General features: G+C 58.2%; 5 protein-coding genes across 5 annotated transcripts; 3 read left to right on the top strand and 2 right to left on the bottom strand.

Moving 5' to 3' along the window:
• Window positions 1-2,400: 2,400 nt before the first annotated feature.
• SFH5_1 (Non-classical phosphatidylinositol transfer protein (PITP)) lies at window positions 2,401-3,605 on the top strand (the record flags this gene model as incomplete). Its single annotated transcript, XM_028636541.1, has 2 exons — window positions 2,401-3,089; window positions 3,158-3,605. The coding sequence occupies 2 exons, from the start codon at window positions 2,401-2,403 to the stop codon at window positions 3,603-3,605; spliced, it is 1,137 nt and encodes a 378-aa protein (XP_028491266.1).
• Window positions 3,606-3,851: 246 nt separating this feature from the next.
• On the bottom strand, window positions 3,852-4,711 carry D7B24_002332 (uncharacterized protein; the record flags this gene model as incomplete). The annotated part of the gene is made up of 2 exons (XM_028636542.1): window positions 3,852-4,402; window positions 4,492-4,711. The coding sequence occupies 2 exons, from the start codon at window positions 4,709-4,711 to the stop codon at window positions 3,852-3,854; spliced, it is 771 nt and encodes a 256-aa protein (XP_028491267.1).
• Window positions 4,712-10,309: 5,598 nt separating this feature from the next.
• D7B24_002333 (uncharacterized protein) lies at window positions 10,310-11,440 on the top strand (the record flags this gene model as incomplete). Its single annotated transcript, XM_028636543.1, has 1 exon — window positions 10,310-11,440. The coding sequence occupies one exon, from the start codon at window positions 10,310-10,312 to the stop codon at window positions 11,438-11,440; it is 1,131 nt and encodes a 376-aa protein (XP_028491268.1).
• Window positions 11,441-12,623: 1,183 nt separating this feature from the next.
• On the top strand, window positions 12,624-13,896 carry D7B24_002334 (uncharacterized protein; the record flags this gene model as incomplete). Its single annotated transcript, XM_028636544.1, has 3 exons — window positions 12,624-12,879; window positions 12,941-13,777; window positions 13,829-13,896. The coding sequence occupies 3 exons, from the start codon at window positions 12,624-12,626 to the stop codon at window positions 13,894-13,896; spliced, it is 1,161 nt and encodes a 386-aa protein (XP_028491269.1).
• A 194-nt stretch (window positions 13,897-14,090) lies between these two features.
• On the bottom strand, window positions 14,091-16,811 carry D7B24_002335 (uncharacterized protein; the record flags this gene model as incomplete). The annotated part of the gene is made up of 1 exon (XM_028636545.1): window positions 14,091-16,811. One exon carries the CDS (start codon window positions 16,809-16,811, stop codon window positions 14,091-14,093), a length of 2,721 nt encoding a protein of 906 aa, XP_028491270.1.
• Between the last annotated feature and the right edge of the window lie 133 nt (window positions 16,812-16,944).

The following is a 16,944-nucleotide window of genomic DNA, read 5'->3' on the forward strand; positions in this document are numbered from 1 at the left end:
GGGGTGTTCGTACGGTGCTGATGATCTTGCCAGAGTTGTTGATGATGGTGACCGTCTCGGTGATGGCCATGATGGCGGGCGACCGTTTCGGTTGTCGTGGTCTGGCTGTGTCTGAGTCTGATTCTGGCGTCGGCAACGACGAGCGACAAAGCTGAAGTATTGATCTCGACCTCTCGCCGGGAGAGGGAGCTGTCGATCCGTCCACGGACGAGCTTTGGTTTGGGGTCGCGCGGACAAATGCGGTTGAAGAAGGGGGGGGGGAGAAGAGTCGGTCAGTGAGGGCGGAGGCTGGATGATGGAGCCCACTTCAGACCCCGCCGAGCAGACAAAGGTCGGGCGGTCAGAGGGTACCTATAGTGTCTGGTGTCAAGGCAGTAGGGCAGGTACCTATAGTGCCTGGTGTCGAGGCAGGTGGGCAGGTACCTATAGTGCCTGGTGTCGAAGGCAGGCGGGCAGGTACCCGGTACCTACCTACCTAAGGTAAGGTAGCGTAGGACAACAGACCAGGAGGGCCGGGAGGCTGGGCCCGGGTGGAGGCAGTAGGACCCAGCTCGACAGGGCAGGAGGGGGGCCGAAAGGGGCCAAGCCGGGTGGCAGGAGGGCACTGGAGGCCTGGGGACGCTGTCCGGTCTGTCGCCGGGCGCCTTGAGAGAGCAGTCGAGAGGACGTCTGGCGCTGAAAAAGTGGCACTAGTCCCCACTGAGCGACCACTAACGCCAATGACAGAGATCCGCTAAGCCCTCTGCGCTTTTCCCGATCACTGGTGCCTCGAGAGGGGAGCCACAGTGGATTGCGAATGGCGGGGGGCTAAGACGACAGCTTTTCCGTGCTCATGACAGTTCATGCGAAAAGGAGAGGAGACGGGAGGAGGCAGAGAAAGAGGCAGCCAGATGGACGACAAAGAGGCGGCGGAGGTTTGGGTTGGAGGAACTGAAGACTTGAGCTGAACGAATGGACGGGCATGGGGGGGAAGAGGAGCTCTGCTGGGTTTTAGAGGCGCCGCCAACCCTCCCTTCTCGTTTTCTCTACCTACTACCTTCCTTACCTAGGTAGGTACCTTGGAGTCTCTGCTCCCGTCACCATGCTCCGAATAGCAGATCGGGCCTTGATCTGGGCTTCAACCCTCGTCGTGTCTCGCAGCTTCACTCTGCTTCCGTCATATCGCGTCCACACAATGCCGCTGACGGCAGACGCAAACTCAGTTTGACCCCCTTTTTGCTGGGCTCGAAAAGGCCTCTCACCCCCCCTTTACCATTCAGGGCTGGTCCCATGATTGGCCGTCGGCCGCCTCCTCGCGCTCACCACGCCCCAAGTTGCCAAACACACCCAAGAGACGCACGCTGCAACGGCGCCCGAAGGTGCCTGACCGTTGCTGTCCACTGGCGCGCGCGCGGGCATGCTCGCTGGGGCCTTGATTCCCGCCATGCTGTCTCGCCCGCCCCTCACGTTTCCTTCTCGCTTCCTCTCTTCTGACCTGCCCTCCATGGCTGCTGCATGCAGCACGCACGATGAGGTCGTACCGCCTCAGTCCTCGCGCCGCCCCGCGGGAACAAGATCGGTCACGAGGCAAAGGGCACAGCATGGCGGGTTGAGACGGCCGGGCCGCTGGGTCTGGGCTTCCAGCAACTGGTGGCGGGCAAGGAGCAGGGAGGCAACGGGAACGAGTGGTGACAGGTGGTACAACGTCGTCCACTCCCTTTTGCGGGTCGCGTCAGGTCACTTGGCGCATCATCCAACCGTTTGATGTCCTGGGCCCCGTGAGGGTGATGTGATGGAGGTGACGCGAGGCGCGCGAGATCCGAGTCGCGTCTTGGGCGAGAAGGCATCGTTGCCGTCTGCCATCATCGCTCGATTGCCCCTCCCCCTCCCCCTCCCCCTCCCCCCTTTGCAGACGCTGGCCATCCCACTTGTCATGCTGCTACTTGCTGGTGTTCGTTGGGCCGCTGTCCGTGCCAATGTTCGACATGCCGCGCGAGGATTGGCACGTCCGTAGACCGTGTTGCCGTGCGCCATGATTAGGCCAAAGCCAACAAGATGGGTCTGGCTGCTGCCTTGTTGCCGACATCGCGAGCTTGCTTCCTAAGCATCGACAGGAGGATGCTGCCAACAGAAGGTGCCCAACAATCGCTCGCACGTCCCTTAGATAGGTGCCTACTTAGGTAAGGCAGGTAGATAGGTACGGAGCTAAGCCACGTGATGTGACAACTACCGGCGGGCCCTTCCGCGGGCGAGGTACCCGGCCAATAGCAGCCCCGCACACGGACCCTGATGTCTCGAGCCTTTGGAAGCTCAAACTCACTGGATTGAGAACAGGTGGTCTGTCATCCCATCGTACCATTTGCTCTTTTTTTTCGTCTTTTCTCATCAATTCATCCATCAACAGAGAGCACCATCATCAACATGGCCGACAACAAGCCCCAAGCTCCTCTCGCTGCGGAGACGCAGCCTGCTGCCGAAACGGCCCCATCCACGACTGCCGAGGCGCCAGCTGCGCCAGCTCCAGTTCCTGCGGCCGACGAGAAGCCCGTCCCCGTCTCCACCGAGACTTCTGCCCCTGCCGCTGAGCCGACGCCTGCGCCCGAGGCTGCTGCTGCTCCTCCTGCTGCTGCTGCTGCTGCGGCTCCCAAGGTCGAGGAGTCCACGTCAGCGTCTGCTCCTGCGCCCGAGGCCAAGAAGGACGAGGCAGCCGAGCCGACGCCTGCTGAAGCTGCTGCCCCTGAAGCCTCTCCTATCCAGCAGCTGTGGGCGGCTGCCAAAGCCCACTCGCACCCCGAGATCTGGGGTGTCACCCTTGCCGATCCCGAGAGCCACGTCCCCTCGCAGATCGTCTTCCAGAAGTACCTGAACGCCAATGACGGCGACGTCCCCAAGGCCGTTGACCAGCTCACCAAGACCTTGACATGGCGAGCACAGGCGAAGCCCCTCGAGCTCGTCACCAAGGCCTTCTCCAAGGACAAGTTTGCTGGTCTCGGCTACGTCACCTCGTACGGTGATGATGCCGCCGACCAGCAGAAGCGTGAGGTGTTCACGTGGAACATTTACGGTGCTGCTGCCAAGCGCATGTCCGAGACGTTTGGCAACCTCGATGAGTACGTCGTCCCCCTCGTAGGCCTCTTTCCTGTCAGGTACAGACAGACGAAACTGACACACGGCGCAGGTTCATCGAGTGGCGCGTCGCCCTGCAGGAGCTCGGCATCCAGACGCTCAACATTGGTGCCGCCACCAAACCCATCACCGCGACCGAGGATCCCTACAAGATCTACCAGGTCCACGACTACCAGTCCATCTCCTTCCTCCGCCAGTCCGCCGAGGTCAAGGCGGCGAGCACCAAGACCATCGCCGTGCTTGCCCAGAACTACCCCGAGCTGCTCAAGGAGAAGTTCTTCGTCAACGTGCCTGCCATCATGGGCTTCATGTACGCCTTTATGAAGCTCTTCGTCGCCACCAAGACGGCCAAGAAGTTCCACCCCATGACCTACGGTTCTGGTCTCGCCAACGAGTTCGCCGACGCCAGCGTCGACGGTCTCGGCGAGAAGCTGCCGCAGGCCTACGGCGGCAAGGGTGGTGACCTGGCCACCGAGGGCAAGACCACCGAGCTTGCCTGAGCACTGTTGTATACACTCTTTCGCGCGTTTCGTTGTATAGTCCTGTTTTAGTTGGCAGTGCGGTGTTGCTTCCTATACCCTCGCAGCAGCAGCGTTAGCCATCTGCTTGAGCCGGCACACCGGCGTCCCAGATCAAAGTACGGCATAAATTAAGTACAACCCTTGCGGGTGGTGTCTATCTATCGTTCTCGTTTGTGCATGCTGTTGATCATCATGGTCATTCGTCGTGGTTCATGGTCGGCCGCATCATGTCAGCAGTGCGCCTCCCCGCTTCAACCTCCAGCCTTCCCTGACGAGCCAATAGCCCGCCATCAACGGCGTCGTCAGCAGCGCCAAGACGCCACCCAGCACCCCTTTGAAGATCTGCGGCGTCCACGTCGCCTCGAAGAACCAGTCGCCGCCCCTTTTCTCGCCCACGGCGAGCAAGATGCCAACAGACGCCGGCCAGCAGAGCGCGAAACTGGCCAGGATGATGACGAACACCCGCGGCGCCTGCTGCAGCAGCGACGCCGCGCCTCGCTTGACGCTCGCGCGCTTCGACGGCTTCTCGCCGCCCGAGCTCGGCTTCTCGCTGTCAAGCATCAGGAGCCAGCGGAGAGATGCGCTCGTCGGCTCGGCGACGAAGCCGATCGGCCGGATCCCGCCCTTGCGCAAGTCGCGGTTCACGAGAAGTGCTTCGAGGAGCCACGTGATGACGCACTGGAGGACAATCGACAGGGCCGCGTCGCCGGCGAGGGTGTTTCGCAGCTGGAAGAGACGGATTGGGTTCTTGGTGAGATTCTGCGTCGTGTACATTGCTGGAAAATGTCAATTTTCTTTTGTCATTTTCCTTCTAGCCTTTTCTTCCCCTGCCATCGCCAGAAACCGCAAGCCGTGTGGGACGCACCGTAGGCGATGGCAAAGTTGATGCCACCAGAAAGGACGAGGGCGCCGAGCCCGTCGAGGAGGAAGAGGTAGATGAACTGGTGAGCCGACAGCTTGTCCGTGGCCTCCTTGCCGCCTCGGGCATTGCCGGTGCTCTCGTTGGAAGGCCGGCCCGCTTCCGAATCCGTCGACGCCGTGCCGTTTGTGTAGCCCGAGACGGTGGAATCGCGCTGCCGATCCATGTTGACGTCGAATTCTGCGAAACAGCATGCACCTCGCACAGCCTTGACATGCACGACGACATCGCGAACATGTTGACGAGGACTTGGCCCATCTTTAAACAATTATTCTCCTTGGTCTCCCCGTCCGAAAGGGGGTCACCCTCTTGGTGTGTCATTACGCTTCAGGCGCGAATCACTGAGACTAGACCCAGGTGAGGTCGCTGGATGATCGCCGCTACATGCGCATTGGGACGTCTGCCGGGGCCTACCCTGGACCCCTCCTCCTCCTCGACGGCCTGATTGGCAGCCCGTGGTGCAGTGAAGGGAGGGAATGAAAAAAAAGTCGGTCGAGGGTTCCCTCCCACTGCCGGGCTCACGCGGTGTGGTTGGATGATTCGCAGGGCCGGGTCACGGGCCCTGGACGGGTCTTGGTCGTTTGTTGGTGGTGCGCCCCGAATTTGCGTGCGAGTCAGCGGATGGGAGTGTCTCTGGGAGATTGGGCAAAAGCGCATGATGCGCTAATGAGGCGTTTGGTGTGCTCGCCTGGACGCTTGACGACGCTTGACGGGTTGACTCCGCCCTCACACGTTGTTGTCTTTCTTGGTTCTTCAGGATCATGTCTCGATGTCCCGTCTGCGCCAACGAGAATGCCATGGGACGATGCAACGCGAGGCGACCGCCCCTCATTTGTTGTAGGTGACGTGGTAGCTGCACTAGACGTCTTCCGCTTTGCACTGCGGGTAAGTCTTTCGGGTTTCGGCACAAGGTCTCTGCCCACGTTTGGATTTGCTCGCAGGCGAGCTTCAAATGTTGAACGCATGGAAATGCCGAAACAAAGTGGGCACGCGTGCAGCCCTCCAGTATATTCACGAGACTTTTTCAAAGCATGCTCGCGGTATTCCATCGTGTTGAATGGTGTCAAGGGCCTATCTGTCTGGCTTACATGGTCTTTTACAACTTCGCAGCCCGTCACTGAAGACTTGAGCGCATCAGGTATATTGAGGCCTACGCAATGGAGATGCAGCTCTGAGATTGCTGGTAGTGCTGTAGCGCGGCACCGCGCCTTGCTCCCGCCCTTGGGCATCACGTTATGCTCTTGCCGTGCGTCTTGTCCCATTCAACTTGTCTGCGTACCGGCGAGCCTGCCTACCAAGGATGGATTTTCGACAGTCATGGCGTTGTTTATCCTGTCAACTCGAAGATCCGCTCACAAAGTCGCCTGGTACTGCTCCAAAGCTGCCACTACCTAGGCAATCTGCAGATAGATCTCCCTTAAAAACTGGCTACATTGGCTTTGTCTCGAACTCAATCCCGGTCTCGTGAGATTTTAGTCTTTGTCGCTTAGGTACGACAACGACCGTTCCTGGTGACTTGGTCGGTTTGCCTGAACAAACCCTGCTCAGTTGCCAGAGTATAGAAACGTGGCGTGGCGAGTTCGACAACCAAGCTGATGAACCGCTTTATATGGAGCTCTTTGATTCGACTCGTCCAAAGAAACACTGGGAGTAATGAAAGTACTAGCGCTTAGGCGAAATGAAGATTGCGAGGACTCAAAAGAACTCGAAAGGTGCTGGTGAGGTTGACAAAGCCAATATCTGCTCTCTATTGGCATGTATGTCGGGCCCAGGCATCCATATGCTGCATCGCGACGCATATGCAACGAAGGTCCTTTGCTTCAATAAGCTGCAGTGAGGCATCTCCAGATACAGTCCCATAGTTATTCCCCCTGGGTAAGCCTTGGTCGTGCCAAAATTGCTTGAAAGGGCTCGCCACCTTTGTAACAACGAATTATCTATGAACCATCACGCACACGGAGAGGTCAGGCAATATCCCAAGTCGAAGAGGTACAGCCAAAATATAAGCTTCTGAACAATTTCAGCAGCATCCTTTAAATGCGTGGCAGGACACTCCGAGCGCAGCATCATCCGTATACAGCTGACAAGGTATGTTACGGATTTCAGCACCAAAGTCCTCAAAGTCAGCCCCATGTAGATGAACGCGGTCCCAAAGCAGCACATTTTGTATCTATTGTATACTCGGTACTGGAAAGGCATATTTAAGACATCCCGCCTGTCCACTTAGGTTAAGTCGTTTATGAACACCTACTTTATGCGTCGCCAGGGCTAAGACAACTTTCTTCCTCACTAGTCCGAGGCGCTATCATGATGCAGCAGTGACAATCTACTTATTAGGATTCTGGGATCCGATTTTTTCCCTCTCTCCAACCTCAAATGGTCCTGACACTCCGGGAATCTTGAAGTGCCTGGACCGGCAACTGGAAGGAGGAAGATGTCATGAGATATCTTTCATCTGTGTTATTAAATCTCAACCTTCGAAGCTAGATGTTCATCAAGGTTGCAAACTCCTCAGCTTGGAATGGAGAAAAAGGGCCGTCTCTCCCTCTAGGCCATTCATCTTCGTGCGATCACAATATTCAGATGAGTTCTCACTGTGTCAGAACCCAGAATGCTGTCACCACTATACCGCATTGGTGGATCTCTCGTCCTGGTAGGAACATTAGAGACAACCAAGCTCAGAAGAGGACCGTAAAGCCTTCCCCATAATGTTTCAGTTCCTTCAAACGAGAGTCGGTCACATTTTGTCGAGATGGAGCTTCCAGAGACAAACATCGACATGCATGATTACTCATCCATCGATCTGCTGGTCTCATCTCTAGCTGACGGCGTGGAGACAAGCGTTTTGGGAACAGGCGTTGAGTTGAAATGCCCATCTTCATCATCCCTCCGTCTGAGACAGCGGTGTGCGGATTTGACTAGTCGGTCAAAATTGCCAGGAACCCTGGAAACGCCACATCCTCCTCACTATCGAATATTTGACGAGAGTGTCCCGATCTTGTGCGGCACAATATCAATGCGCAATTTTCGTCGCATGAATGGCTGTGGTGACATCCATCTGATCAAGCGGCCACTCCATGATCGACTGGCTGTGTGGAGTAGAGTGACATCGGATCAGCCAACACCTATACCACACATCTTATGATCGCATGAGTCCCGATGTATCTGCCACGACAGTGCTGTCGGGCGTCTCTCCAGATCAACGCAGCATCAGTCCACGGACAGCGGGAGATGCTCGATGCGTGCTACAGCTCGGTACCAAATGGCAACTGGTGGAGCCTTTTCGCATAACCTCAGCTTCACACCTACAGATCCGTAGCTTGGTCACTTCGTCCGTGTCCACAAAGGAAGCATGCCGGCACTTGCGAGGCTCAGCTGTCATTGAAGCCGGCAGAAGAAAAAGAACCAAGGACACAAAGGGGGGTGCGACGTGGGGGATATCATAGTCACAGGAGCCGTACCGCTGTTGCTGCCGTCACGACCAAGAACGCCCAAGAAGCCGACATCTCGGAGGCGGGTAAAGAACCGTCTGCCGAGAGGCTTTTCTGGTGGAGGGCAATATACAAGAGGCAGGCAAGAGGACCGAGAGCGAGGTCCCGGGGTGCAGTAGACGCGCAATAAAGATGGAGGCTGGCAGGGAAGTCGAGGGCCGGACCCCACGGGCAACAACAGTACGGCGTTGTCGGCTCGATTATCGCAAGTTACCCTGAGGTGACATGCCGGCGGAGCCAACAGTGTCAGGAGAAGACCTGATGATGACCATCTTGTGAGACAGCACACACTGCAGAAGGGGTCAGACAGAAGGCAAAGAAAGGATTGCAGTGTTTGACAGCGGCGGCTAGCGCCTGGGCTACAATCTCGGTAGGGCAACCCGATCGACGTCATTATTTAGTGCGAAATTGAGGTGGAGCGCTGCATCGGGCTCTGGGCACTAAGGATAGACGAGGCCGCCGCGAGTTGCAGGTAAATTGAGTCAGTACGGGGAGGGGGTTAGCCAAAGACGCCCTCCCCCGTCCCCTGTTTCAGGAGAGCAGCGGCTCGAGCTTGGGACTATTGGAGCGAATAGGATTGGGTATATCGATTGAAGGTGATGCCTCATTGGTCATTATTCTCGTCAGCCCGCTTCGAGCGTCTACCCCCTTGGATAGTGGGCCTCTGATACAGGCGTGGTCGATGGGACTGCTGGGATTTTCTGAGATTTTCTGGGATTTTCCCTAGGGGCTTTACGACCACATGGCCTACTATCCAAGTAAGCTTCTTTCATAGCACCGCCACTATACTCATGGGTGTAGAGAGCATGCTATGATGGCTGGACAACACCTCGGAAGCTTCAACAGACGGGAAGCCTGCGAAAACCCCGCAGCCGTTGGCTTTACGGTAGATTAAGTCAACACGGCAGTCCAACAGTTGATACGTATGACAGCCAGTCCGCCTGGAATAGAGTGCCCGACCCAAGGACAGCCCCCTGACATCGACCTCCAGAGATCGTTGTGTCCAAGACGTTAGCCCCAACGTCGTCAGGCTGTCACTGTCACAGACGCCACCTCTCTCCACCAGTTTTCTTCCTTCTCCTCGCCGTTCTCATCTGCTTCATGCCGCCAGCGTCGCCGACCCCCGTCCGCCCAGCCTCCAGTGCACCATGGCCAGCCCGGCGACCAAGCTCTATTCGGCATGGGCCGCCGTACCATCATGGAGCTGCGCAGTCTGGTACGATTTGATCGCATGGCATCGTCGGGTCCTCGCATTTGCCAACCGGGAAGAGCGCCTGATGTGACGCTGGCTGGCAGCTTGGACAACGGCCGCGTCTGAGCATGTGCGCATCACCGCTCGTTCTCGTGGGGCCTGATTAGCCAATCCAGCAGGCAAAAACGGCGGCCGAGCGGGAGCGAAAATCATGGTTGTTCGTCTGATCTCGTGGACGAGGTGCGAAAAGAAAGCGATCACCCCAGTCCAGGCCGCCCCTCTTCACCCCTGCTTTGCTTCCCCTGCCAAGCCTTAATTGCTCCTGGACCTCTTCATCGGCCCCTCTTTCGTACGCATCCAGAGGTCGCTAGCTGGCGCTCGCCTGATCCCTGACCCTGCCACTGCGACCAAGGCCGCTCGCTTGCCCAGCGCGCGCTTCATTTGCGATGAAACAGCATGAGAATCCTCGGCCATGCGGCCGGTCTGGTGGGCATTTTCCCAGTCTGTTTGCACTTTTTCCGTCGCCCTGAGCCTATCGGCTGCCGCTCAAAGCCCATCACCCCGTGCTGATGTGCCAAGAACTCCATGCAGGGGAGCCGCGCTCACGCGCATGGGTCTGGACTGGAATCATGGACGCATCTGGCGCCAGATCCCGAAGATGACAGGGGGGAACCATCAACAACGCCATCTCCTCATGGCAGCTGTCGTCTGTGGGGGACACCAACGTAGCTCAGCCAGAGGCACAGCAGATGAGCCAGAAGGATAGCAGAAGGAATGGGTCGGCATGTCCCCACGTCCAGGTCTGCTCACGATGGGATATAAGGACTCGACCTCACCACCCTTCAACGACTTTTCCTCCTCCTCTCTCTTCACCAGGCTTTCAATCGCAGTTTTTCATTACTACATTCTCTTTTTTTCGCAACGGGATCATTCCTTCTTCTCTTGCACATTCATTCTTTTGAACTTCATTGACTGAAGTATTCACATTCTTTCTGCCAGCGGCATCTTCAACTACCAACTCCATCTACCAAAACATCAACCAAACCACCAACTCCCAACTTTTGGAAAACTTTCTGCAAAAATGCCTTCCTTCAAGACCAACGCTCTTCTCTCCGCCGTTGCTGGCGCCGCCTCCGTCATGGCCCACGGCCACGTCGAGAGCATCATCGCCGACGGCACCCAGTACGAGGCTTTCGGCCTGTCCAACGCCTACAACGCCAACCACGCTCCCCTTGTCGGCTGGTCCACCACCGCCCTGGACAACGGCTTCGTCGCCCCCTCCGCCTTCGGCACCGGCGACATTGCCTGCCACCGCGGCGCCACCAACGCCGAGGGCACCGCCGTCGTCGCCGCCGGTGGCGAGATCTTCCTCCAGTGGGACACCTGGCCCGAGTCCCACAAGGGCCCCGTCATCGACTACCTCGCCTCGTGCGGCAGCGGTGACTGCACCACCGTCGACAAGGCCTCGCTCGAGTTCTTCAAGATCGCCGAGGTCGGCCTCATCTCCGGCGCCGGCTCCTCCGGCACCTGGGCCTCTGACGTCCTGATCGAGCAGGGCAACGGCTGGCTCGTCAAGATCCCCGCCACCCTCGCCGCCGGTGACTACGTCCTGCGTCACGAGATCATTGCTCTCCACGCCTCCGGCCAGCCCGACGGTGCCCAGAACTACCCCCAGTGCATCAACATCCGCGTCACTGGCGGTGGCTCCGAGCTCCCCACCGGCACCGTCGCCACCTCGCTCTACACCGCCGAGGACGCCGGTATCCTGTACGACCTCTACTCCTCCACCTCGTACGAGATCCCCGGCCCTGCCGCCCCCGCCATCGCCTCGGCCGTTGAGCAGGCCGTCCCCGCCGCCACCGCCACCTCCCCCGCCGTTGTTGGTGGCGGCTCCGGCTCCGCCCCTGCTCCCGCTCCTTCTTCTCCCGCCGAGACCGAGACCCCCGCGGCCCCCGTCGAGACCGAGGCTCCCGTCGCTCCCGCTCCTTCGGCCCCTGTCGAGGAGCCCAGTGCCCCTGCCCCTGCCCCCTCTGCCCCCGTTGAGGAGCCCACCGCTCCCGCTCCCGTCCCCAGCGCCCCCGTCGAGGAGCCCGTCGAGGAGCCCACCCCCGAGGTCCCCGCCGAGTGCCCTGCCGCCGCCCGCCGCCGCGCCCGCCGCGCCGCTCGCCGTGCCCGCCGCCACGCCCGTGACGTCCAGGCCGCCCGCCTCTAAGTGCGCCAGTCTCTTTTCGACGAGCCGCAAACAGGGAGAGGACCAGTTCCTCTCCTGACATCTTCTTTTGAAGGACAAACATCCTTTTTTTCAGAACCTTTTCAATTGTATATATCCCCTCAAGATGTTCTGCCTACTTTTTTATGTTTGGCTTCGTGTATTACTTGACGTTTTTACGGACCAAAGCATCTCCCCCCGTCCCCCATCCTGGTTGGGGCCGGGGGGTGTGGGCATCATGAAACCGGCGGTGCCGATGTTTATAGATGGAAGGGAATGGCGCCGATGAATAGACGCGGTTTTCCTGCACTTTGCTTCTTGACTTTGTGAATTTGAGTGATTCTTTTGCTGCCTTTCTTGACTGACATGTTCTTTTTCTCATCCCAAGCTCCTGACATGGTACTATACGTGCGGCACCTGGATGGAGCGTAGAGTTCAACTGTCTTGGCTTGCAACTCGTTTCGTCATCGCCAGGTGATATGAGGGGCAGAGCGAGTCCTAGTTGTAACGGAACTGGATGTCTACCTTGCTTGGACTTCACGGCTTACCACGATCTCGAGTCTAAGACTACCTTTGCCAAGGCAAGCGGCGTTGAGCTTTGTCTTGTCGCTGACACAAACTTACACGGTCTGTGAACGACTCACGAGGGTCTTGATGGCGGAATATCAGGGACGCCGCTGCACCGTCTCTCGCTTGTCTGCAACCTGACCTGTCGGGACCTTGTGTTAATGCAGGACGTGCTAATGCAAGACAATTGCGCTTCACGGCAGTCATGGCCACGCAATGGAAGCCGGAGGACAATACTAATCTCGCAGTAATCAATTTAATGTCTCTTCTACGTCTCGTTTTTGCCTCGAGTTTGCTTCGCAAAGTTGACCTTCAACCAAGACGCAAGTCATGTGCTCAGGCTTTCACAGGTTTTCACCTGCATTGACGATCGTGCTAACTCATTTCGGTAGGTCAAGAGAACCTCGTATCGTCAACCCCTCGTATCGACCCTTGCATGTTTTTCTCCGGTTTACTTGTCGGCGGGGTTTCCAACCCAGTAGTATTCTTGGTTGCGGGACCTTCGCACTGCCGGCCGATGAGAGATGCTCCCAGTCAGAGCGCATAACAAAAGGCATGCGTGCCCCCTTTGCTCCAGGAGAAAAGAGAACCGGTCACCAGTCCTTCGTCACGTATCAAGATGCACTCACGTCGGTTCTTCGCCCTCCTCGGCGCAGCCCTCAGCGCTTGCAGCGTGACTGCTCACTCCATCGCTCGTCGGGCCGCCCTGAGTCAGGGCAACGTCGAGGTTACACTGAGCTCGGTCGAGAGCGCGCCTCTTCTCATCGAAGCGACCATTAAGAATGCTGGCTCTAAAGATCTCGCCTTTCTCAAGGCTGGGACCATCTTTGGATCGGCCAGAGTCCAGCTTCTCGACGCTCAGAGAATTGAGCCTGGTACGTGGTGGCGGCAGCAGCTCCTTCGTTATGACATTGACGAGACTGACTTTTGCCGCAGACGGCTCTAGGCAGAAGGCCGCGTTCCAGGGAATCGTCGCGTCTGTCGACTTTGATGCCCTGGCGCCAGAGAACTACGAGGTTCTCCGCCCCGGGTCTGCCATTATCAAAAGGATTGACGCTGCCGCTTTGTACGGGCTCTCGGCCGGAACCTACGAGTTCTCTGCTTCTGGTCTTTTTGCCGCTCAACCGGACAGTGCCTCTCTGCCAACCGTATCGGAGGAATACAAATCCAACACGCTGACCGTCACCGTTGACGAGGCGACTGCCTTGCTGTCTCGCATCGTGCCGGCACCTCTGCAGCATCGTGCTCTGCTTCAGGAGGACTCGTGCAAGAACACGACGCAGCGCCAATTCATGCTCGATGCCCTCGCCAACTGCAAGCCACTCGCTGAGGCCGGCGCCGCCGAGGCCCGTGATGTAACGTCGCTCCGTTTTGTAGAGTACTTCCGCTCCAACGCTTCCGAATCGCGCCAGCTCGTCGCCGACCGTCTTGATGCCGTGGCCAAGGAGTGCAGCACGTCCGACTCGGGCGGTGTGCGCGTCTACTGCACGGAGCCCTTTGACTGGACAGAGTGCTCGACGCCTCTAGTCGGCTATACTTGGCCCCTGAACAACTGGATCATCATGTGTCCCATGTTCTTCGACACGAGGCCGCCTGTGCCGCAAGAGTGCCACAAGCAGGACCACACGACGACTATGATCCACGAGATGACGCACAACCCGGCCGTCTACGAAGTTGCGACTCAGGATGCCGCGTACTCGTATCCCAACATAACGCAACTCGATCCCGACATGGCGCTTTACAACGCGGACACGTATTCGCTGTTTGCGAACGGTATGTTTTGAGCATGACGTCGATGTTTTATTTCTGACATGCTGTCTGTAGCCATCTATCTTGACTGTCCGGTTGAGAGTCTGCCCAAGTGCTACAACGCTACTCTTCCGGCCGCTTAAGATAGGATATTCCTTGCCGGAACTGCTTCAACATACAGTATCCTTAACGAATAATTGGTTCACTACGGCTTACATGAGGAGATCTCAAGCGTTGGACAACCAACAGATGTCAGGTGATCAATATCATTAAGTCTGATAGTTTACAAAAGACGGATGCTCCCTGATGAATGCCATTTGCAATGACCGCTTTTGCCTCATGCTTGATCCACCCGCTGCCATGTCCGTCTGAATGGCAACTTTGGGCTCCGGCCGAGACTCCCATTACCGCCCTCCTCGGCCTCCCGCTCGGCGCCCCTGTCCTGCCTGACGTCTCCTTCGAGTCCAAAGGCAAACCTATCGCGCGCACTGCCGTCCCCTCTGCCCCCAACCGTGGAAACTCTGTTAGGGCCCCTCGGCGACCCAACATCACCCGCATCCCACGTACGACTCATGGGACGTCCTTCGAAGCGCCCCTCATCCTCCGCAAGTCCGTCTTCGCCCCGACTCGGCGACACAAGCCCGTACCCAACTTTAACGCGTTTTGCCTCGCCCTCGACCGGCCCGTCTCCCGTCCACGGCACCTTTTCAAGCCAAGGTCCCCGCGTCGCGGCCACAATGCTGCTGAATCGCGTGTTCCGCCACAGGCCTTCTTCCCATATGGCCACCGTGCCAAACCCGACGCCAATGATAGCCAGCGCGATGGCGGCCGCGTAAACGGCCCACAGCTCCCACGCCACGTATCGATACCGGTTGTCGTTGCGCGATCGGGTGCAGGGGAACATGGTATTCTCGTCGCCGGCACTCACGCCGCTGACGACTTCGGGCGCGGCAGCCCACGCCACGGCGAGGAACTGCGGGTTCGACAGCATGGAGAGCAGGATGTCCTCGTAGAAGCCCTGCACGGCGCCCTGCATGTCGCGGACGCCGAGCCAGTTTGTCGGATCGAGGAGGCGTGTTTGGAGGGCGCGCGTGTTGGCAATCTTGCCGGGCTCGGTGATGGAGCCGTTGACGAAGGTGCGCAGTTGCATGCCGATCGAGTGATAGGCCATGGCGCGGCGGTAGCGGCGTGTGTCGGACGGCAGGATATAGTTGGACTCGGGCACCGCCGTCGTGTTGTCCATGGTGCCGTCGTTGGCCGGCTCGTCGGGGAGAAACGTCGTGTCGACAACGGGACGGAGAAAGTCGCGGCGCGTGACGTTTGTGTGCTGCAAGAGGCCCGTATAGTTGAAAAGAACTTCGTAATCCGTCTCGTAATGCTCACATCCGAAGATCTTGGGCGTGTAGACCTGGTCCCATTTCGGGTCACTCCGGTTGTCGGGTTGCAGCTCAGCGGGATCGTCGACCTCAGAGTACCCGATCCATAGGATGGGCTCCGTGCGAAGAGCGCCGAGGTGCTTGGGAAACGGCGCCGGTGTAGTCGGTATGCCACCGGGCCAGACATCTTCCATTTGCGTCTCCGAATAGTGCCCCAGGAAGGCCTGGGCAACATATGTCTGGTTGCCCTCTGGAGCCAGTATCTCCGTCCCGAAAGGCGCCGTCGCGTTGCCCAGCTTCTTCGGCTTCGAGCCGACTCCTGAGGCCAGCTCGGTGCACTTGTATCCTGGCCCCGTGAATTGAACCGTGAACGTACAATTCCAACCCGTGCCGCATATCTCCTCCGCGGCACCGGCCCTCGCGACTGGTGTCTTTGAAAAGGCAGCCAGCGTGGCCACCTGTTCAAACTGCCAGCTCGGACTGGTGAAATAGTCGTACCAGCCTTCAAATTCGTTACCATCTTCGTCGAGGGCGCCACGTGTCGTATTCCACAGGCTGACGGACAGCGAAATCAGCTTGTCGATGCGCTTCGCGTCGCGCCACTCGTTCGTCTCCTCGGCGGCAAAGTTGAGCGTGCGCACGGCGGGGCAGGTGACATTCTCGACGGCAAGCTCATTACGCACAGCCAGCGTCTCTGAGGTCAGAATGACGACGAGCGGCGTGCACCAGACGTAGATGGCCAGGACAATGGCGACCCTGGCCTGGCGAAAGATCTCGGCGTTGAAGATGGCCGAAAGATCGTCGGCGGCGGCGAAGAGCGAGTCGACGGCGCTTAGTGTCATGGCTTTTCGACGCACCGTCAACCACACGCGCTGCTTGAACGCAAGGACGACGGACGCGGCCAGTGAAGCCTTAGCAACGAACGACAGGGCCGTACCGTAGCGCAACATGCGGATGTGGTTATCGGCAATGCGGCCATCGAGCGAGTTGTAGAAGAAGTGGTGGCCCATTGCGGCGCATATGCCTAGCCAGAGGAAGAAGTACATGTTGTACGAAGGACGCCAGTAGCTGAAACTGTAGGGAGGCGGGCTTCTAGCATCACCGAGTGGCCCGGAGCCTGCAGACGGCGGCGCAGGTGGTTGATCTCGTCGTTGCTGGTCTGAAGAGGAAACTGGATTCACCGTGGATGATACTAACGGCTTGCCGACAGGTTCCTCACCGTGTATACGGTTTTTGTTGAGGAGAAGAGCTGAAGACGAATGGTAGCCCGGGGTGGTGTTTGCCGTGGACGGCTCGTAATAGCCTTGGTAATTGGAATATGTAAAGTCATGCTCGACTTGTATCGGTGAGGGCTGCGGGCGGTGAGCGGCAGGGAGATTTGAGGCAAAGTAATTACTGAAGGCCGATGTCTCGTCAATCGTCGACTGAGGTGACACGATGCCTGTCCCTGTAGCAGAGGTTCGCGGATTGGGCGCGAGGGGCGAGCTGACCCGACGTTCGTGTCGTGATACCTGTCCAGGAACACCCGGCGAGAAGGTCGCAGATGTCCCCGAGACCGAGAAAGACGATGCCCGTGAGCCGGAGCCGACGGGCTTGCGCTGAACTGAGCTCCTCTGCGAGATGGGCGTCATGTGTATCGATGCCGGTTGATTGTGCCGGATGCCAAATGCATCATCATTCATCCTGACGATGCTTCCCACCTCTTCGCCTGTTGGTCCGTTTTGTGTGAATGCTGTCGTCGAGCGAGCAGTGGCCTGGTCGCAGCACAAGCGAGGATGACGAGACAACCCCAAGCGCCCAACCGGTGTTGCTGTC

This window comes from Verticillium nonalfalfae (genome assembly GCF_003724135.2).
Source record: "Verticillium nonalfalfae strain VnAa140/NRRL 66861 chromosome Unknown scaffold_156, whole genome shotgun sequence".
Classification (NCBI taxonomy): domain Eukaryota; kingdom Fungi; phylum Ascomycota; class Sordariomycetes; order Glomerellales; family Plectosphaerellaceae; genus Verticillium; species Verticillium nonalfalfae.